This window comes from Mus caroli, chromosome 12 (assembly GCF_900094665.2).
Source record: "Mus caroli chromosome 12, CAROLI_EIJ_v1.1, whole genome shotgun sequence".
In the NCBI taxonomy this organism is placed as follows: domain Eukaryota; kingdom Metazoa; phylum Chordata; class Mammalia; order Rodentia; family Muridae; genus Mus; species Mus caroli.
In genome coordinates, this window is record NC_034581.1 from 81,744,191 (window position 1) to 81,767,927 (window position 23,737).

Sequence of the window (23,737 nt, forward strand, 5' to 3'; positions counted from 1 at the left end):
CCTCGAACTCAAAAATCCACCTGCCTCTGCCTCCTGAGTGCTGGAATTAAAGGCGTGCGCCACCAATGCCCATCTAGGAATGTATTTTTAATGAGAGAAATTTCATTTTGTAGATACAGGGAAGAAAGGTCAAAAGTGTTAAGAAACAGAAAATGTTTAGCTGGGCATGGTATCACACCCCTTTAGTCCCAGCATTCTAAAGATAGAGGCAGATTATTTCTGTGAGTTCAAGACCAGCTTGGTTTACATAAAGAACTCCAGGATAGCCAAAGCTACATAGGGAGACCCTGTCTTAAAATACAAAACAAAACAAACAAAAATGTCAACGAGATTGTTATGGTTCTTTAAAAACAAGGGTTTACAGAACTCATTAAGATTAGTGGATCTTAGCTGGCATCCTGTAATCTCAGTGATGGGAGGCAGAGAGAGATAGGCAGGTTTCTGTGAGTTGCAGACCAGTCTGTGCCCAACAAAGAAAAACAAAAAAGCACAGTATCAACTCCCCTAAAACCAACCCACAATGAAACCATTATAGTTTAAAGAATTTGGTGTGTGTGTGTGTTGGGGGGTGTCTTAGGTCTCAGGGGGACACCCAGCAAGGCTCCTTTAGCTGGGACCAATGTACAGCAGCCACACATGGAGGAAGAGCTTGTAAGGGTAGCATCAAAGGAGAAGGCGTAAATTACAAACAGTTGGAAAGAGACCTTCAGCTTTAGATCCAAGAGGAAGGAGACAACCGTGCAAGTGGAGGCTGACCTGAGGGAGGAAGCTCAAACCTACAATGCCAGCAGCCAGGAGGCTGAGGCAGGAGGATCTCCAGTGTGGTACAGTGAGTTCTGTGGCAACCATGACTACTTATGGAGACACTGTCACCAAGCAACACATAGGAAGACAGTTTTCCAGAATTTGGAACTGGATTGGATGGATGATTTGGAAGATTCTGCAATTGCTTAGAAAGGGCCACTTTCAATAGCATTGCCTGCCACTGTCTCAGCAGCCTGGTCCCAGGTGCTCAACAACATCAGGTGACTAAACCGTCTGATACACACACAACCTCTTTTAGTATTGATCAAAGGTACTTACAGTGTCAAGTATTTCTTTGGTATGAGCTGCTGACAGGCAAAATCTGGCTCTGGACTCAATGATCGGGGTAGCAGGAAATCCCACCACAACTACACCAATGTTCCGCTTCAGCATCTCTCTTCCAAAGGCGCTACAAAGGGAAACCAGGAAATGAAAGCAATGACTGCTTGGTGATGTGGCCTTCAATCCCAGCACTCGTTCCAGGGTAGCTTGATCTACAGAGTTAGTTCTAGTACAGACAGAGAAATTCTGCCTTGAAAAAGAAAAAGAAAAACCAAACAACAACCACAAAAAAGAAATAGCAGCCAGTACCAGGTCTTACTGGCCTGGGTATTTGATGGCACTTAAACACTCAAAACTGATGTTCTAAAAATTCTGTTTATTGCAGTTCTCTGTTAGTCATTCCTTCACAGAGGTGGAAGAATGTAACTGGAAAGGACCAGTTCTAATAGTTTGATTTAGGTGATGGCCTGCTCCTGAAAGGAAATAGTGGTTAAGATTTCAAAATAAATCTGCGTCATAACCTCTGTTCTCTTTTCAGTCTGTGAGGACAGAGGACCTGTGTAACAGGGACATCTCTCTGCTGCCCTTAGGGTGGCTGGCTGACTGGGACTGGTTCTCTAGACCAGGAATTTAAAAAACAAAAGCTAAAACAAAGAACCTACTTAGGACTAAAGCTGCTTCTAGGGTACAGGCTGTTTGAGGCTCTGTAGGTCAGTAGGTTACTCAAATTCTACAATTGTTATACAACAACTTCATTACAGTTGTCTTGTGGCCTTATTCTACAACTGAAGCTTGACTGAAAAAGGAATTCTAATTTGATTTTGTTTTGTTTACCAAATTATGCTTTCTGTTTTATCTTATTGGCTACTTGACTTTTTTTTTTTTAAAGATCTATTTATTTTATGTATATGAGTACACTGTTGCTGTCTTCAGACACATCAGAAGAGAGCATCAGATCCCATTTCAGAGGTTGTGAGCCACCATGTGGTTGCTGGGAATTGAACTCAGGACCTCTGGAAGAGCAGTCAGTGCTCTTACCCGCTGAGCCATCTCTCCAGCACCATACTTGACTTTTTACTCTTCCCTTAATTTGCTCACAGGTTGGGAATAAAAAAATAAAAATAAAAAAACCCCTGCCTATGACAGGTATGGGAGTCATAGTACTTGGGAGACAGAGCTCAATTTACACAGTGAATTCCTGGCCAGCTAGGGCTACTAGTGACATTTTCTTTCAAAAAGGCTTGCAAGGAAGGAAAAAAAAATATTCCTGCCCATGTAGCAACTTCTTCCCTCACTCCAGCCCCACAGACAGACTGGATTGTGACCATCCACACAATGTACCCAATTTTGGCCGGCATGTAGAGCATCAAAGGCACCACCGGGGAATCTTCATTGCCATAGATGATGAACCCCATTTCCTTCAGGCGTCTCCTGAAATACCTGGTGTTCTCAGCCAACTGTTGTATACATTCTTTGCCTAGAAAAGGCCAAAATGATACTAAGGAACAGAAGATAAAGATACGTATTTTCCCCGCCTTCTTTTTATCTCATTGGGTCTCTTATTCTTGTTTTCAGGTAACTTTTACTATATAATCCCAAATGTCCTTGAGCTCTTGGAATTCTTGCCTCTGTTTCCCAAGTGCCAGGATTACAGCCATGTGCTACCACACTCCTTTCTTCCACACCTACCTATGTGGGATAGAAACATAGACGTGCTTCCTCTGCAGCCTGTTGCTTGTCTCTGGAGCTGCTGATAGCAGTTTGGTTTGGTTTGGTGCTGGGGAAATCAAACCTAGGATCTCATGCATACTAAGCAAGCACTCTACAACCAAGCCTGCCACAGCCCCGACCTGACAGCAAGTGTTATAGTAACGTACAAAATAAAGGTTAATGGCTAGGAGCTGAAGATGTGGCTCTGAGGTAGAGAACTTGTCTAACATCGGCACTATAACTCTCCCCTCCCCCCACTTTTTAAAAAAGATCTATTTATTTTATGTATATGAGTACACTGTAGCTGTCTTCAGACACACCAGAAGAGGGCATCAGATCCCATTACAGATGGTTGTGAGCCCCCATGTGGTTGCTGGGAACTGAACTCAGGACCTCTATAAGAGCAGCCAGTGATCCTAAACACTGAGCTATCTCTCCATCCCAACTACACCCCTTTAAAAAAAACAAAGAAATGGTGTCATTTGTGAAGTTCTGCCATCTCAGTCACAGCACCTCATCGTGCACACCCTCGACAGCGAGGAGGACACTTACCACCGTCATTCTACACTCTAGAAGAGTCACACAGAGGTGGTACCTTGCTTATTGCTACCAAGTACGAAGAAGCACTGCCAAAAATAGAATCTGGGTCTCCCAACATCAACATCATTTCAAGCTGCCATGGTGCAAACACTTTCACAAATCTGAACATTGACACTGCCAGTTAGACCGCAAATTCTGAGTCACTTTACTGCTATCTCCTTAAAACCGTTACCAGATAGCAAGAGCCTATCTAGTACAAAACTATCTAGCTACCCTCTAAAACACAAGTTTGCTTTGTTTTGGTTGGTTTTGGTTTTTCTATGTAGCTCTGAATGACCTCAAACTCAAAAGATCTGCTGACCTCTACCTCTGGTGGGATTAAAACATGGTTTCTAATTTCTAATTGAATAAATAATTGGTGAAGTATTAAACATTACATTATGATCTGATGGCCAAACAAGACAACAGTTTTGAAAGACTAACTTACAGAGTACTAAGAATATGTTTTTCTGGGCTGGCGAGATGGCTCAGTGGTTAAGAGCGCCGACTGCTCTTCTGAAGGTCCCAAGTTCAAATCCCAGCAACCACATGGTGGCTCACAACCATCCGTAATGAAATCTGACGCCCTCTTCTGGAGTATCTGAGGACAGCTACAGTGTACTTACATATAATAAATAAGTCTTAAAAAAAAGAATATGTTTTTCTTCACAGTCAAAATATTGATAACTAAGAGAGAAGGCTGGCGTAATTTTCTCATGTTAGAATTCAAGGATAATACAGTTCATAAGTTCATCAACCAGTCAGATGCACAGGTAACTCCAGTGTCCTTAGAGTTAGAACACTGACTATCTACCACTCGTGGAAAACTATACTGGATAAGCTGGATACACATAGCCCCAAATGAATATCCTTTATATAAAATAATTTCAGCTTGATCAGAGAAAAACCCTGAACTTTAGATTGGACTACTCACCCTGGACACCAAGGACCACTAGTTAAGTTACACACGGAGCTTACGAAGAACAAGAGCTAATAGCAGGTGTGTTGTGCTATATAAGGACCCCAAGAGCTGGGTTCTCAGAATTACACATCCTGATTTCTTACACTGTGAATAAGATGTTTGTTCTACCTCTTTTTCTTCTTCTTCTTCTTTTTTTTTTTTTAAGATTTATTTATTATATGTAAGTACACTGTAGCTGTCTTCAGACACTCCAGACTCTTCTGGAGTCAGATCTTGCTATGGATGGTTGTGAGCCACCATGTGGTTGCTGGGATTTGACCTTCGAAAGAGCAGTCGGGTGCTCTTACCCACTGAGCCATCTCACCAGGCCCTTGTTCTACCTCTTAACAGCTTTATTAATTGGCTGGAAAAAATTTGCGACAGGATTTCATGTTTTAGTTGGGGCTTTTATTGCTGTCAAGAGTCTGCACCCTGAGCAAGGCAACTCTTTATTTTTGTGTGTGGGGTGGAAGATGAAGACGGTGTTTCTCTGTGTATTCCTAGCCATCCAGGAGCTCCCTTTGTAGACCAGGTTAGCCTCAAACTCACAGAGCTCTACCTGCCTCTGCCTTCTGAGTGCTGAGAGTAAAGGCCTGGCTAAAAGGAAGCATTTAATTGGGGGCTTGCTTACAGTGTTAGAGGTTTATTAGACTTTTATCACCATGGTGGGGAATATGGTGAGGCAGGCATGCTGTTGGTACAATAGCTGAGAGCTTTAACATCCTGGTCCTTAGGCAGCAGGAAGAGAACCACTGGGCCTGGCATGGGCTTTCTGAAGCCCCAAGTCCACCTCTAGTGACACACCTTCTCCAAGGTCTCAACCTTTCTCAGTCATCAAATGGGGACTCTAAGCATGCAAATATGTGAGCCTTTTGGGGCCATTCTTATTCAAAATACATATATTCACTACACACATATTCTAAGTATCTGAAAATGACCTCGAGTTTCTGAATCTCCTGATCTACCTCTAAGTTGACATGTGCTACCATGCCAGGGCATCTTCAGCCAAGTGAATGACATCACCAGCTTCTTCCTTCACTTTTACAGGAGACTTCTCCTCCCACCCTTGTCTTAATACTGGGACAAGATTTATCTTCCTTTAATAGAAAGCTGGACAAAACACCACGGCTGTCAGACACAGGGCAACAAGAAATGTTGAAAATGCTCCTTCAGAGATGGAAGCAGGGTGAACCTTCAAGTACTTAATGCTTACGGGCAAGTTCCAGGTTGCTACACAAAGAAGGTGGACCCAATCTTGTCAGTTGAAATCAGAATTGGAGAGGTCAAACTGATTAGGACTTTGTTGGGCAGTAAGTAGAAGAGGAGGGAGGTGAGCTTTGGCAATACCAGAACTGCACATGTATGAGAAGAAACTTGCAAGGATTGGGAAATTCTTCCAGAAGGCAGTAGCCCCAACAATTTCTGGCACTTACAAAGAAAGAGCTCACAATAGTTAATTCACCCATGAAAATAGGAAGATGGCACAATGCACACAATAGCCCACAGAAGAATGTCGCTTTAGTAGTGGAAGTAAATTAACCCTAAAATGGGCTGGGTATTGGGTGTGTTGGCCTATCCCTTTAATCCCATCACTTTGGAGGCAGAGGCAAGCAGAGATCTCTGAGTGTGAGGCCAGCCTCGACTACAGACTATATGTTTTTGTACAAATTTGTGGAGATATATACTTAAAAAGTTGGTGAATTTTACTATTGTGCATAAATAATACTTCATTAAAACTAAGTGATGGGGCTGGAAAGATGGCTCAGCTGTTAAGAGCACTGACTGTTCTTTCGAAGGTTCTGAGTTCAAATCCCAGCAACCACATGGTGGCTCAAAACCATCCATAAAGAGATCTGATGCCCTCTTCTGGTACGTCTGAAGACAGCTACAGTGCACTTAGATATAATAATAAATAAATTTTTAGGCCAAAGCAAGCAGGCCGACCAGAGCGAGCAGGGTCAAAAGGTCCTGAATTCAAATTCCCAGCAACCACACTATGGCTCACAACCATAAGTACATCTACAGTGTACTCATATACATTAAATAAATAAATCTTAAAACAAAACAAAACAAAGTGACATATTTGTGTATTAGTATAATCTTTTTATAAAAAATTTACATATAATCTTTTGCCTTATCACAGACCTACTAGCCCTATAACCAATCAACCAGCCCTTTACTAAGGTTTGAACATGAAATGTCCCCACAATCGTGGCTTTGTATGCTTGGCCCCTAGCTGATGGTGCTGTTTTAAGAGATGTTGGAAATTTTAGAGGAGGTGGGACCTAGTTGGAGAAAGTAGGTCATAAGGCATGCCTTAACCTCCTTGCTCTCTTAAACTCTCACCTTTCCTACTATCATCTCTAGCCTTCCTTCTCTCTCCCTCCCTTCCCCCCTCTCTCCACGTGGCCATGGCCAGCCTCTCTTTCTAGAAAGAAACCTTCTCTCTTTCTCTCTAGTCAGAAATGGTATCATCTGTTGCTGCTTTTTTTGAGACAGGTCTTACCTTGCAGCCCAGACTATGTAATACAGACAGAGGAATGGGGCAAGGAATGGCACCCCAAGGATGGTAGTTACATGGTATTTACTCATGGACAGTACACCTAAGATTTGTGCACTTTACCACATGAATGTCACTGCATTAATAAAATTAATAACCACCAAATACTTGGAAAATCACCCGAAGCTAAAAACAACACCTGGAATTGAGGCTAATTCTCTAATCTCTCTACTCAAAATCTTAATCATAGCAGCTATTATTCTTTTATAAATTGCAAAAACAAACAAACAAACAAACAAACACCACTCCCTGACAAAACAGGTGCCTCTGGGCATGCCAGGGTAGGCAGATACTCTTAGCCTTTGTTGCTTACGATAAAACTTGAAAAAAAGGGAGGGAGAGACAACCAAAGTCTTTGGCACTGGGTGTTCCAAGGATTTCTAAGAAGGGAATTATGTATTATAGAAACAGACTTAAAGCCCTCGTCCTGAGACAGGAAGTGAAAACATAAAGGATCGGCCCTTCCTTTCTTTTCCAAATAATCCTATAAATGACACAGATCAGATGGTAGTGTCTATAAAAATCTTTCTCTTCTGTCTGTCTGTCTACTTGCACTCCCATGACACCTTCCTCAGAAGTTTACCGCTATGACTGGCTAGCATATACAGTTAGTAAATTATCACGGGATTCTGACTGCCTTTTAGGAGAGTGAGGGGAGAGTACAAAAGAATACAAAACTCTTTAGCAGAGAAAAAGTTCAGTGACACCTCTGTACTACAAGGGCATGGAAAAGCCTTCGTGTTCAAAGAAAAAGCCAACTGGGGATTTAACAGCTTAAAGCAAAACTGCATGAACACAACTCTTTGACTAACAAAAGTTCTCCTGAAACAGTTTTTGAAGGAGAAAAAAATGACTAGAATGACTGGAATCTACAATGTAAATATTAAATATGGTAATATGGGCAGTATAATGACTTTTCAAGAATACCTGAACTTGACTATTTAACTGCTGTTTTAAAGTAGTATATCTTATGTCTGCAAGTATGGACACCCAAGTAAGAAGTCAGTGTAAGGTACATCTGAGTCGTGTCGGGCCACGAAACTGAACATTTAGAATTGATAACAAAAGTAACAAATATCCACTCTTTTGATATTTTTCTGGCACTTGGAGAAAACCATCTAAATTTTGCTTCCCACTATACTTGTTAGCTCTTTACACACAAACATTTGGTTTATAAGAGGCTCAATAAATACATGAATATGCTCTACTTCAGATTATTTCTGTCATATAATGAAATGTCATCAAATTTAATAACATTAACTACAGAAAAAGTGCTCAAGCCAGGTATAGTGGTGAAAGTCTGCAAAGCCAGCACTAAGGAGACTGAGGGACAAGGACAGCGAGTTCAGGGCCATCCCCCAAATTTTTAAGGTCAAGTAAGAGTTAAGAATCTCACTAAAAACACTCAGACGGCATTGTATGGTTTGGAAAGCAAAACACTGGGGACACATCCTGAGGCTGATGGGATGGCTCAGCACATAAAGGTGCTTGCCACCAGGCCTGATGACACCTGAGTTCTATGATGGAACCCACATGGTAGGAGGAGAGAACTTAACTGTCAAAAGTTGGCCTCCAGTCTCCTCACGGGTGCTGTTGGGCCCTGATCTTGTGCACTGTGTATTCAGATGCTGATTTCTGTGCCCTGAGATACACTTACAGTCAGGACAGGACACAGGCATTGCTATGAGTACTGAAGAATCTTCTGTATAAATGTGGTATAAAGAATGCTCCCCAATTATCTCTGGTTAATAATAAGATGACTAGCCAATGACTGGGCAGCATAGAGAGGAAGGCTGGACTTCTGATCCTAGCCAATGACCCCAGAGAGAAGAGCCAGGTAGAAGGAGATACTGATACTGGCTGAGGACCCAGGGAAAAGAAGGGCCACAAGGTGGAGGAAAGAAAACATGGTCGTCATGAGGAGTTCCATGCTGCCAAGGGAGTTCTCCATAATGACACGTGGTTACAGCAGAGAGAGCCAAGGAGAGACTGAATGCAAGTAACTTGGGGCATGTGGCTGGGAATTAGGTGGGTACCACAGAGGGTTAGGAATATCTGCTTAGTTATTGCACTTAAACCTTGTTGAATAAATCTGTAAGTCTGTCTCATTTGTTTGGGAGCTAACCAGGTTAGAAAAAAAACCTGCCCCATTTAAATTTCATCCTACAGGGGTACTATAGCAAACATTAATGCACATAAAAATAAGGTAATTAAACAACAATAATATACCACAGTACTCAGTAGACATAGTTCTACACATACCCTAAAAAAAATAGATCAAGGGGGCTGGTGAGATGGTTCAGTGGGTAAGAGCACCAACTGCTCTTCCAAAGGTACTGAGTTCAAATCCCAGCAACCACATGGTGCCTTACAACCACCCATAATGAGATCTGATAGCCTCTTCTGGTGCGTTTGAAGACAGCTACAGTGAACTTATACTAATAAATAAATCTTTAAAAAAAAAAAAAAATAGGCCGGGCGTGGTGGTGCAGGCCTTTAATCCCAGCACTCGGGAGGCAGAGGCAGGCGGATTTCTGAGTTCGAGGCCAGCCTGGTCTACANAGTGAGTNCCAGGACAGCCAGGAANACACANAGAAACCCTNTCTCNAAAAACCAAAAAAAAAAAAAAAAGATCAAATCTGCCAGCATGGGGCTTACTTCCACAACAAGGACTAGTTCCTCCCTGACGCTGAACTGGAAAAAAAGTCCTGATTCACTCAAGTGATGTTGCTATGAAGCAGCAAACTATACACTTGTCATCTCCAAGATCTGTGTTGTATCAGGGTACCAGAACACCAAAGCATCCTTGGCTTTCAGCAACTTGGCTCAAAGACATAAGGATGAAAACACAGAAAAGGGGGTGTGGCTTGGCCTGAGGTGCTATGAAAGATGAAGAGTGACCTAAGGCTCAGTCTAGGGCAGACCTTGAGAGCTCACAGAATAGTAAACACTTGCTGATGAGTGAAACGGAGCTGGAGGGAAGACACCACAGTAACCACTGTTCTTCTAATGTTTAGAAATCCTTACCTTACGCTGTGCCCTGAGCTACCCAGACCTCTTCTGTTTCAGATTTCTGCTTCTTAGTTGTCCCAAGGTGAGCAGCTCTGTGCCACTACAAGCGCCCTATGATTTGCTTTAGAAACAAAACAAGGACAGTAGCCTGAAACACTGAGATTGTGAGCAGAAATAAACCTTCCTTTTAAATTGCTCATGTTGTGTATTTTGTTACAGCAAATTCCATGAACTCAGAAAATTCTACAGAACTCTGCAGGTAACTTTAGTAGTCCTGATCTCCTGCACTGCTTCTTTTTCTTTTCTTTTCTTTTTCTGAGACAGGGTTTTCTGTGTAGTGCTAGCTGTCCTAGAACTCACTCTGTAGACCAGGCTGGTCTTAAATTCACTGAGATCCACCTGCCTTTGCCTCTGGGATTAAAGGGTGTGCCACCACTGCCCATCCAGAAATGCCTTTTTTCTTGATCTTCTCAGGTCACTTTTAGGTTGACTGATCACTTTACTAGAAGACTGGTAAAAGGAAATCTAGGCCGGGCGTGGTGGCGCACGCCTTTGATCCCAGCACTCGGGAGGCAGAGGCAGGCGGATTTTTGAGTTCGAGGCCAGCCTGGTCTACAAAGTGAGTTCCAGGACAGCCAGGGCTATACAGAGAAACCCTGTCTCGAAAAAAAAAAAAAAAAAAAAGGAAATCTAGGTCAAGAAAATAACACTGGCCATAGAATGAAGTGGTTAAGTACAAATATAGTAAAAAAGCACTATCCAGGGGCCCTGGTGACTAAATACAGGGAGTAAAGAAAGAAAATCTGAGAGGGTTTCTTGTCTGGACAACTTACAAACAATGCTGTCACTGGAGATCTGGAACACAAAAGGAAAGCAGACACCATGGGGCAAACCAACTGGAAGGGTTGCTGCTCTAGAGACCTAACATTCATTTGGGGGAACCAACAAGGCTTGGAGGGTAAGGATGCTTTCTGCCAAGCATGGTGACCTGAGTTTGGTTCCAGAGAGAAACGATTGGATTCCCACAAGTTGTCCTTCTGACTCCACACATGCACAGTGGCACATACATATACTACTACATATGTGCACACATACATACACTTTTCTAAAACAAAACTTGGAGGCTGGAAGTATGGCTCAGTGGTTCAGAGCACTGTTTGCTCTTCCAGAGAACTCAGGTTTAATGCCCAGTACCCATCTTGTGGCTCTCCCAAAAGATCTGATGCCTTCTTCTTGACTTCAAAGGCACTAGTCACATGCAGTGCCTAGACATACATGTGGGCAAAATATTCATACACATACTAAAATTAAGAAAATTATAAGAATTAAACTCATTGTGAGTGAGTAGAGGTCAGAGCCCGTCAACTCTCAAAGACTCAATGGACGGCTATCCCGCTTACTTGTCGTCATGTGGAGGCTCTTCCACGTTTCTAGTTCATTGGTACACTTTTGTTTTCTTGTTTTACAGTTTAATGTGTGTGTGTGGACACAAAAGGTATCTGTGGAAATCAGCAGACAACTTGTGGGAGCTTTCACAATGTGGTTTTGGGGAACTGAATTTAGATCAATAGCCTTAGAGGCAGGCCCCTTTAGCAGATGAGTTATTCTGTAACTCTTGGGGGCACAGTCTTAATGTGTAACATGCAGCCACAGCCACCTTAAAGTGTGCTCACTATTTCACTTGCCTGTCACTTTGACTCATGACTTATAAAAAACTCATATATTTACCCTCAATCTTGCTACCTTTCTACTGGCAGGGGCAACTAGTTCCCCTTATTTCCTGGGAATAATATCACCTGGTAATAATAACCCATTTAAGGCAATTACCTTTACAAATCTGAGTATTCGGAATGGCAAGCAGATGACCTGTTGTTCTGAAGACCACTTATTACTAAGATGGGCATGGGCTCTGCTGTCTGAACAGGGACAGAAAGAGTCCTGTGTTACGACACTTTAAAGCCTGGGGGCAGGAGGTGAGGAGAAGCTTACCTGGCGCAGTGCTTTCTGTGCAAGCACAAGATCTGATTGAGGATCACCAGCACCCACAGCGAAAGCCAGGCGCTACAGCACTAGCCTATAATCCCAGTGCTAAGGAGGCAGACACCGAAGGATCCCGAGGGAAAAAGCTGGGAAAGGCTAGTGAAATGTCTTAGTGGATAAAGAGCTTGTGACACAACATGAGCACCTAAGGTTAGGTTCTCCAGAACCCACAGAAAGCCAGATGTAGGGCCTCATGTGTTTAATCCAGCACTCCTACGGTGTGGAGTAGCACCGGGAGAATCCCTGAAAGCTCACAGGCAGATAATCAGGCACACACAATGGAGAGACCCTGTCTGTGGGAGAAGACAAGGACCAACACTTGCACTCCCATACATACATACAAGTAATTACCAAGAACAGCAGCAAAATTTAGAACAACAAAAACAAATCTTTTGGCCATGATCTGTGTACATTCCTACTATAACAGGTGTATGTTAGAGTGGGTGCAAAAAGCTGAAAGAGAACTAAAGAAAAAAAAAAAAAACAGTAAAATCTTTTCTGTAGTGGTGGCAAACATTTGACGCATATTCGTTTAATTCCTGCCTATCTTACAAATCTCTTTGTTAGAGTGAAGTTCACTTCTATGTCATCAGAAATATACTGATAATGTAAAGATTAAACTTTAAGGAACTTCCATTCCATAATTTTCACATTTAGATGATATCTAGCTATGCACTTTGTAGAACAGGACTAAAACTTAACAATCTTTCTGGGTCAGCAGACTTTATACACACTGTCACAAGTGCCCACACAGGATACACAGAACCCAACAGTGACTACAAAAGGAGAGAGCTGGGAAACCAATGACAGCGAGAGAGCACACGACTCGCTTGACCTTTAAGGATGCTTGACTCAGACTGAACTCCAGATCATCACATCTAAAAGTACCACAAAGCAGCAAGTGGACCAGAGAAGGGGTAGGCGAGGATAGAACATGTAAAAACAAACAAACAAAAAAAAAAAATGAGACTTTAAAACCAAAACCAATCTGTATTGGTAACTGAACTCTGACCTGGCGATTTTCTGACTCAGAGAAAGATGGAGAATCTCAAAACCCCATGAAAAACAAAACCAAAAGAAATGTTAACTAAAACCTAAGACAAACTATATAGCACATTCCTCTTAAGTTTCATATAAATGGCACAAGGAAAAAAAAAAAAAACAATAAACTCTCTTAGCCACTTAAGAGCCCCAAAGGAAAGGAAATAAATGCACCTCCGACAGGCTCATTATAAAACCGTAGAGCCTCTGGGAAGCATCCTGTGAAAGGTGTTTGTAAAGGCTTCCAGGAAACAAGAGTTAACAGTTTTGTTAAGGCTGGAGTAAAGGGGTGGGAACCAGGTTCATCAACTGTGAGCCCCTATTTTGCTAGACTGGATATCAAGCATCAAAGTGCTCAGCTAGGGCCATTGCCAGACTAAAGGACATCAAAGCAGCCAGGCCTGCCTCTCCATGCCCAGAGAGCCTGCTCCAAAGCAGCCCCGTGGTTTTCTATCTCCATATAAGAGCGAGAGCTGCTTTTGCTAAGACTGGCGGGGAAATTCCTCCCACAAACAGAGTTTACTACCCCCTCCCTTGCAGTTGCTTAATCCTTTAATTCGTTTCAATGCCAAAAAATAGGATTTCCTGAGGACTGCCACAGGATGTGCAACAAGCAGCAGGGGCAAGGGCTTAACGTTGTTGATTCAATATAATCAAAAGTTTAGCAGAATGGTTGCTAATGCACAGTCAGTAACACGGGGCCTTAAACAAAAGGAAGAAAAGAGGCCAAGAGCCTTTGAAAAAAATAAAGAACCAAAATTTAAAGGGTGCCAAGTCATTCAGGATTGAGACCCTCCCCTTCGCCCTTCCTCTCTTTTCTCCCGCAGACCCAAAACCTTTAGCATGCTAGATAAGCATTCTTACCACTCAGTGACTTCCCTAGTCCAGGACAGAGGTCCTACTCTGTCCAACTAGTCTCCCCTCTGACGGAGCTAGAACATAGATAGCACTTTAGACAGAGCAAAAGGATAAGGAATTGCCTACTGTTCCCCGTGTGGTCACACATCCACCTCCAGTCCCAGGGGTAACAAAGGAGGGCAAGTGCGGGGACAGGCTGGCTTGAGTCTAAGGAAGCCGTTTCATAGTCAGAAGACAAGGCAGTTAAGTTAGGAATTTACAAATAGTGAACATTAAGGAAAACTTTCTCCTGTGGCCAAGGCCATTTGTGTGTTATTTACTAAAACTTTGGGATCTCCAATTAACAGGCTACAAAAATATGAGTAATCAAAATGGGGAGGGAAAACAGAAACAAAAACAAAAATCAATTCTAAGCAACCTTAGCAATCCTGACCTTAGGTCCGAATCCACAATCTTCCTTCCCTAGCTGACTTCTGACCCCCCCCACCCAGGTGTCAGGAGTCAGGGACCCTAGGCAGTTAGGTCTCAGAAAATGATGGAAACTGGCAGCTGAGCTTTACCATCAACATCTCATTTCTTGCCCTCCAATATATGTTTCTTTTTTACAATAACCGGTGTGTTTAGTTTTGGTTCCTTTTGATGTAAACAAGCTTTCAAATCTAAATAAATAACATGTTAGTCTTATAAATGCTAGCTTGCTTTCTGACTGAAGTGTTCTTTAAAATGCCATGAGCCTCGTGACAATAATTATCAGGGCTCTTAGTAGGACATCCTAGAATCCTTTGGGGATGGGGGTGGGAGGCAGGTCCCACACAGCACAGGATGGCCTTAAATTTCTAATCCTCCTGTGATTACAGTCATGCAGCTGGCTTAGAAACATCATTTTTAACAAGTACCACAGCAATGGTGCTAAACCCAGGCTCACATTAGGTGGCTCTTGTACCTTATTTTGAAGCTCTCTTGCATATGAACAAGGTCAAACACTACCAAGTTACAATGCCTCTGATGTAAGCAGGGACTTCAAGAGTGTGCTTTCATGAGATCTATTGACACTGACGGAGAGTCTCTTCTGGCACCAAACTGACATTAACATCTTCCAAGTCTTTTCTGACCAAGTCACACATTAGATTCCCCTGTCTTTGAGGAGTCCAGTTTGCGTGGGAAACTTGACCAATCAGATTAGAGAAAGTCCCCTGGCTGTGGAATCTCATTGCTCTCTGCCTTCAGCAAAGGCTCTGAAGGTAAAGAGCACCCTTACCCTGACAGTCCCTCTCCACACTGAAACCCTGCTCTTTAACAACATACGCCCGTATTTCCTGGTTGGAGTCACAACTGAACTCAATTAACCGCTCGTCCTTAAGGCTCACTGGAGCAGTGGTCTCTGCACCGGGATGAAGTCTCTCTTGCTTTACTGTAGTAAAGAAGCGTCTCGGAGCCGGAGGTGGAGCTCAGGGGCAGGGAGCTGGTTTACTATGTGCAAAGCCATCATACAAAAAAATTTTTTTAAAAGTAAAAGCATCATTGGTAAAGTCTCTTCTTTAACATTTAATACAGTGGAAGTAGATGACAGGAACATACAAATCAAACGTTTAGAGAATGAGAAAAATCACAGGAAGCAATTAATATAGATTCAACCCTTAGGCATATTCTCATCTCTGGTCTCAGTATCTCGTTACTGGCATATACAAAGTAGTTGTGTAACAACAGATTCATAAAGATGAATGAAGGACTCCTGTGACCAACTCTTCTAGAAACAAAACCCCCAGAAACAATTCTGGGAGAAAAGAAGCAATGTCAGTCAATCATGTGGTGGTGTGCAAAGTCAGGTACGCTCTTCATCACAGACAAGGCCACATCGGTCACAAACCCAAAACAATGAGAAGGAAGCAAAACTACGTGTTAGCTCAAATAAACGGACACAAATCTGTAGAGAAAAAAATCTGACTATAAGATAAAGCTTCCAAATAATTAAAATAGAGCTAAGGAAATTTACCTGCTTTAATCTTTGAATATTTAAGAGCTTAGCCTCCCCACAGCATGCAACCACATTTCCAAATGAGGGGCCTCTGGTTCAGGGCTCCATGCCTACCCCAGGGGAACCCAAACGCCTTCTTTAGGTTTTCCACTAAGAACAAAGTTCCATTTTATGGCCAAGTGTACTTCTGTTCAAAAACTAGCTTCCAGTCTGATGCTTGTGGGTATCTTAATAGCCAGTTTCAAACTGACTGAAAGAAGAAACAAAAATGAGTTTCCTACTATAAAAAACTTATTTGCATTTGGATTTTAAAAAGGAGATGAGAGTGGAAGAAGGAAAAGCTCTTGTGAAACGGTTGCTGAGTCAGAGAGAGGAAGTAGGCGGTCAAATCCCCACCCCCACCCTGTCATCTGTCAGGCTGAGCATTCACTAGGAAAACTGGGTGTTTTGTGGAAAATTAGCTGAACAGAATAAGAAAATTAGAAATAGGTCATAAAACAGTTTGCTTTAATAAAACATTAAATATGGCTCGAAGTAGAAGCAGATGGACTAAAAAACCACATCCTATTTGGAACAAGGTACAGAGAGGACTTGGCCCACATGTGGGCTCAAATTTCCTCACCTGTAAAGCAGTCTTAATGCTTATTGATTTTAAAAAGTTAAAGCCGTTGGCTAAAAGGCCTTTGTGTTAGACAATGAAGGAGTTTTTTTCCTTTAATTTTTGGTAAGCGATAAAAGACTCCATGGGGGCAGGGGTGACTCACTTAAGTTTGCTTAAGCAGGTTAGATCTTTGCTTCAAATAATTTACAAATTAAGTTTCATAGAGGACATGGTGTGGAAGGCAGAGAAGGCAGAGAGAAGGGCGCAGAGAATTAAGAAAGGAGCAAGGTGAACCAAGGAGAAAGTTTCTTGTCGAGACTAGTTCTTCCCAGGCATCTCACCCAGCCACTCTGCAAGGCTGTTTTCAAAGGCACAGAGCACATCTTGTTCAACTCCAGCACAGAGTTGGTCCCTGATAAATGCTGACACAAACATGTCTTGACAGCAGTGCTCTAGGCACTAAGGCACAGGGCAGGGGGTCTGGCCTAGAGCTCAGCACTGGAGTAACTGCTCAAATGTGCAAGGTAGGAATGAAACCATTCACCAGAAAATTCGCTCTGCCTCTCTCCTTTTCTAATCGCTGTGCTTGGCTCATTACCTCCTCTCCCCCACTGATCTGGATAGGTTTCTAAACAATCTTCATTAAAACACAATAATAAAGGAGAAAGCAGGAAGCAATCGCTTGCTCCTGGGCTTGGAAGGCAGTGTTAGGGCGGGTCAAACGTCCTGAGTAGCATGCAGTTCTCTACAGGATCACACTGATGCTTCTTCAAAGACAGCACTTTCCATCTCCTACATTAGTTGCTGGATCATTTAATACCTCATTAGCAAGTCTATTGCTGGGTTAATTCAAACAGGCCAAACCTAAGTTTAATTAAACTTCAGCCTACCCAAGTTCTACACCAGTAACAGAATTTACCTAGGTTCTTTAGAAGCAAAGTGCAGTGAAGTTTTCCATATGGAAGTGACTTGTGCAATCACTGTAAAAGCCACCTGTTAAATGTATGTATCCAATTCACTTTGTCTTTGATGTGGCCATGGTGGTAGCATCCAACTACACGTGAAAAACACTGGACACAAAACACTAAATTATTTTACATCCAATTGCAGTTCTGGAATTTTTTTAAACATCTTAGTTGATTTTTATGGATATTTTGATTCATTAAAAAGGTCTTGGATCTAAGATCCACTACAGAATGTGGTCAGTGATGCATGAAGGACAAGCTAGCTCTCCGAATTTGGTGGGCTTTTCAGAACTTCCCCGGACTCTTCTACTCACCTGCGCTCACTTGATATTGACACTGAAAGAGAGCCAACAACGACAGTAATTCTAGGGGACGAGGGAAGGGCTGGCCAGGAGGAAGGAAACAGAGCAGTAAAGGAGAGCAGAACTGTAGCTCCTGCTCCCTGGCTGGCTGCAGCTTTCTGAGCAGCACTCTCCTAACAGCAGTATAGACCATCTCACTTTGAATCTCATTTTAAGCAGGATTTAATATGCTTAATGAATTATTTAAAAGCTCTATTAAAAAACCAATATAGGAACATGCAACTTTAATAGAAATAAAAATGCTCCCTCCCCAGCCTCCTACTCCCAGGAAGCAGTGCTGGGTTTTGTCTGCCTTTCCTGGTTTTAAGCTCCACAATGTTAAACTCTTTGTCTTGTTCCATCATTCCTCAGTGGAGTCTGGGAACGGTGTCCTAGAACACAGTCCTTCTAGAGCATGTTTTCTCTGTGAATCACCACCAATTTGCATGACCTTACATTTCTTCTTTTGGCTAGACACCTTCATAAATTTAAAAACATAAATGTCAAAATTTCTTTATAAATTTATAGTAGACTGTCGATTTTTTTTATTAAGTACAGTAACAGTAGTGGGAGAGTATATTGAAGCCCTAGGGAATTTAATGTTGTTTTGTTTAGCTTCACCCCATGGCCCAGGCTGGCCTTGACCTCACTAGGTTGACCAGGCTAGCCTCAAACCCGCAGCAATCATCATGCCTTAGTTTTCCATGTCTTGGGCTCATTGGCACCTGCTAGTATGCTTGGCTGGGGCAAGAATGTAGAAGCCTGTAAAGATGTCTGGCCAAGGTCACTGAAAGGTATTCAAGCTAACCTTACAAACACAGCAGAGACACACACAGGTCACTCCGTGGTTCTAGTGACAGCTCAAACAGTAATAACCTAAACATCCACCAACAGAAGGGACAAAAGGCTGCCTGAGTACGCTGGGATACGGTAAAACTGCAAACAAGTGACTGAGAAAATCACCCCCAACATGGAACTCACAATGAGAAAAACACAGCAAACTGTACGAAGATACATACAGCATGAGTGGCTCGTGTAACATTTGAAAACACAAATGACAGGGACAGTCCTTATTATTAGAATCTGGTCTATTCCTACACGTAAGAGAATGTAAAATTTCAGGTAGCAGAACCTACATGACATAATTGAAAATGGGAAAAACTATATTGTGTCCTTGATTCATTCCAAATCTCCCTACCCTGCAAACTGTTTAAACACTATTCGATACTCACATACTATCTGCCTGCTTTCAGCCCTGCAAAACTGAGAATATGGCTTATGACTCTCCGATGACTATATACTATTCGCTCCTCTCGCCTGTACAGCACTGATCAACAGACCTTAATGTGGCATTTCCTTTGAATGTAGTAAATGCCTATGCATTGAAGGTCCTCTGGTATCTTCATGTGCATTTCTATATATCACAGGGCATGCTGAATACTGTAATAATATGGCACAACACATTTATTATTGTTACTTTTTGAGACAAGGTTTCTCTGGGTAACCCCGACTATCTTGGAACTCACTTTGTAGACCAGACTGTCCTGGAACTCAGAGAGATCCACCTGCCTCTGACTCCTGAGTGTTGGGATTAAAGACACGCACCACCACTACCTATAGCATAATATACTTTAGCAACTTAAGCAGACAGGTGCCAAGCCCTTTGAGGAAAGGCTCATAAACTCTCCACAGCCTCCTCCTCAGACTTATGCCCAGCTACCATCAATTTTGGTGATGTCCAAGCAAAGCTCATGACAGTAGGTTTTGATTCAGTTAACTCAAAATTTTCAAGTTACGACAGCAAACATAGCAGGTTTACCAACACTCAGTACAGAAGCTGACAGATGACCCCAGTCCCCAACCATCTGAGTTGTTCTAGCAGTGGCATCTCCTATTCTGGTCCCAGACCTGTGAAGTAAAAATAAGCTATCCTCGTGCCATGACTGAGCTCCACAGAATTTGTGAGCATTACACAGAAGCCACAGAACTAAGCTTTGGTGGTGGCTTGAGAGGCAAAACCTGGAAAAGCAGTACTAATCCAACACTTTGTCTAATTGCCATATTTCATTTTCTCATCAGACATTTTCCATGAGTACAAATAAGTCATTTATTCATATGTACTTCATCATACAGATCTAGGCTCTAAGAAATTACCAACATTAACATTGATAGCATAGCTGTTCGCTTTTTCTAGTCTAAACCGATGCACCAAACTAAATAATCTGTATAACAAACTAGTAAGGTCACTCACTATACTGTCTGTCTCTGAATACATGTATATTTTATATCCAAACACACTCTCTCACATCAGAAAGAGAAGCAATAAATCTATGCTATTGTGAACTCAGGAAGCAACTGACATGGCTTCAATTCTGTGCAGCATTAATACTTTCTTCCTGAACAGGCAAATGCATAAAACCAAAGATGACAACACTTTTTCCAAAAGTCTCTTCATAGAGATAATAAGGATCTTTGACAGATAGGAACAAATATAAAGACAGTTTGGGTTTCAAAAAAGTCTTAGTCAAAGTCAGTCATCCTACTGAACTGGCTCCAACATAGGCTGTGGCTCATCTATAGTACCATGTAGCATACATGTACATCTATAGTGTCATGAAGAGCCCATGGCTAAGGATATAAAGTCTGCCATATCCATAATGTCTCAGAAGCAGCAAGATAACAAGTTAATTAAGTACAAATCATATTGCTAACAGAAAACTTTGTTATCTTTTTTTTTTTTTTCCTTTTCTTGATGGGCTAGGGTCTCTAATAATATAGGCTGGCCTCAGGATAATGATGACCTTGAATAATTCTCCATTTCCGAAGTGCTGTGATTATAGCCTTGAATCACAATGTCCCATCCCTACAGAGACTTTTAAAAGTAAAATCAGAAAGCAAAGACTCTATTACCCTTCTTTCACAGTAACTCGTCAACACTGCCCTCTGGTGATACAACGTAATAAACAAGGCAGCATCTTGACTTTGATTCAGTTATGTACCTGCATCTCTTTGGATGTACATCTCACCAACGACAAAAATAGATTTAAGATGGCCTTCATCATGTATTGTTCATTAGAAACTTTATAGAAGACACACATCACTATGTAGTAAATTACATTTCCACATAAAACATGTGATTAAGAAAGACCCTGAAGGCAAATGTCCTAAAGTTAAAAGCACAGTGGGACAAAAAGAAAGGTCTCATGTGTAACTCAGACATGGTGGCACACACCATTAATCCCAGCATTTGGGAAGCAGAAGCTGTGAGCTCAATGTCTGTTGGGTCTATGTAGAGTCCCAGGATAGCCATACATACAGAGACCCTGCCTATAAAGAAATGAAGGAAGGAAGGAAGGAAGGAAGGAAGGAAGGAAGGAAGGAAGGAAGGAAGGAAGGAAAAAAAGGAGATGGAGGAAGGGAGGGAGGGAAGAAACTCTATATAAGGGAGCCAGTATAGTTATCAAAGTGTACACTGAAAAGCATCTGTGGCCAGTGTTACCCTGTTGGAAGCCTGACTCCTTATTTAGGGAAAAACCTCAATGGAAACAGCACAATTGGCTGCTAAGGTTTTTACTAAGCCAAGGAAATGCTTCCTGAAAAAGACTTACCAAGACTGGTGCCATCCTGCCCCATGATGCACTTCATGGAGGTGATGATCTGTTCCATCACAGGCGGTGACATCGACGTGGCATACACAGCACTGTGAGAATGTGTGCGTAGGTAGTCTATCAGCTCCTGCAGAAGCAGAGGCAACATTAAGAGGCCGTTCCTGAGTACACAGATGCATAACTACTTTCCCTTCAACAGCCTAGTGCAGGTGCTAAGCTGAGACTCAAGGTCAGCTAATACCATCAAAGCGCACAGCTGGCCAACAAGGATGTCAGAAACAGGGCAAGCCAAGGTTAGGTCAAAGAGGAATTAAGAAAGTATTAACTTGCTTTTTCTTTTTTCTTTTCTTTTTTTTTTTTTTTTTTTTTTTTTTTTTTTTTTTTTTTTTTTTTTTTTTTTTTTTTTTTTGAGACAGGGTTTCTCTGTATAGCCTTGGCTGTCCTGGAGCTCACTTTGTAGACCAGGCCGGCCTCAAACTCAGAAATCCACCTACCTCTGCCTCCCGAGTGCTGGGATTAAAGGCGTGCCTGACAGACAATGATTTGCTTCTAAGTGGCCTGTGTGTCTCACCCTATATACAAACTGCCTGTCCTTATACTCCTAAATAACAAGTTTTCCTAGGCTGGGAGCAGATCACTTAGTGATACTGTGAGCAGCTCTTAGCTGCTAAGCCAATGCTCCAGATTCTCATTTAAATCTTTAAATAAAACATGCATAACAAGATTCTAGTGTACTAATGGGCATAGTGGTGTATGCCTATAACCCTAATCTCTGGGAGGATGAGGCAGAAAGATTGCAAATCTAAGGCTAGTCTGGGCTCCAAAATGAGAATATATCTTTAGTGAAGAGGAGGGAGCAGCCGTGTATCAAAAACAAATAAAAAGAGACGATGCAACTGTAAAATAGGCAATTGCTTGTAATTTCCTCACAATTGCATCCCAAAGCACAAATATCTTGTATCAACTCTGAAATGATACCTTATATATATGACTTACTATCTTTAATTCATATCAATATCATTTAACTCTCAAAGTAAGCTTTGTCTTATTAACAAAAAAGGGAAAAATCCATAATGAGATCTACCAAACCTGATTAGAAGCAACTGCCAATGACTTTCGAGGAGTCTAAAGGCCATCACTTATAGACTCGTCTTTCTTCTGTTATCAGTGTCCTATCTGGAATGAATAGACATCTGTTCATGTCTTCCCAGGAAAAAAATTGCACAGCATGGAAGTAATGATGTACAGCTCTAGCAGAATTTACTACAACAAGCCAGGTTAGGACTGTACATCCAGAATGACACAACAATCACAGGCTGAGGTCCCTGCCTAATGAGAGTGGAAGTGTTTTTTTGTGAGGAGTATGAATGATGCCTGCAGAAACACACCATGCACAAACCAAAGGCAGTGCTCACAAGTGTTATGTAACATTTTGTGTAGTAAATGGCTTTTCTACACACAATTCACAACAAGAGTGGCACAGACCTAAACCCAGAAGAGAGCATTGATGAAAGATATCTGATGCCTTCATACAATGATGTGTGTGTATGCCAGCACTGTCCTGAGAATAATGCTCTCTGCAACAGCACTCACTGTCAACGTCTAGAAAGCAGCTACCATATTCTCCAGGGGTCTTTTTGTTTTGTGCTATTTCTTCATTTTTTAGAAACTTTTCTTTGGTTCTCATCAAGACCAGTAAAACTGAAATTACAATTATCAAATGTAGCATTTTGGTCTTCAACTTTCTGAGGCAAAGAAAGCATTGTGTGATATTTATAACTCTGACAGGCCAGGTGAGATGGCACATGCACCTAATCCTAGCTTGTGGGAGGGGGAGGAAAGTCCTACACAGCAAGCACTCTGACTAGCAAACAAGGTGGGCACACATTTTCCTGACTTACAGACTTGTGTAACTTCCTGATCAGGTCTTCACAGAAGGACTGTCTGAAGTCTATTTCAAAGCTAATGAAAAAAATCTGCTTCTGGGGTTATCCAACTAGTTTAATAAGTACATTCTAGCCACCAAATACCCATAAGATTGAACAGCCTGGCATCAAGGAGGGACAGACCTGGTATCAGGTCACAGGTTCCTCTCTCATGTGTGTCTTCCTTGGCAGTAGCACCATCTCTCATGTAGAACTGGTCCATAACCATCTAGCTCACACATCACAGTTCTCAGGGTTTGATCTGACTGCCTGATCGTCAAACTCTGACAGATGTAAAGTACACAAGTAACTGTGGTCAGAATTTATACGCCTCACAACTGATTAAAGAAAACTGCACAAGGGAATCAGTGGAAATAGAAATGCACACAAAAAAGTATAATAAGCTAAGAATATGATAAAAAATAAAGTATATACATAAATGACAAAAATTTTTTTCTAGTTTTTTTTTTTTTTT

At 41.9% G+C, this 23,737-nt stretch overlaps 1 protein-coding gene across 1 annotated transcript in view; it reads right to left on the reverse strand.

The window, feature by feature from the left end:
* The window catches only part of Sptlc2 (serine palmitoyltransferase long chain base subunit 2), an 80,332-nt gene that overhangs the window by 3,923 nt on the left and 52,672 nt on the right, over window positions 1-23,737 (reverse strand). The window contains exons 9-11 of the mRNA XM_021179358.2: window positions 21,338-21,464; window positions 2,428-2,563; window positions 1,084-1,213 (exon numbers count right to left, since the gene is read on the reverse strand). Coding sequence (XP_021035017.1) covers window positions 1,084-1,213; window positions 2,428-2,563; window positions 21,338-21,464 — 393 coding nt within the window. The remainder of the gene's footprint in view (window positions 1-1,083; window positions 1,214-2,427; window positions 2,564-21,337; window positions 21,465-23,737) is intronic.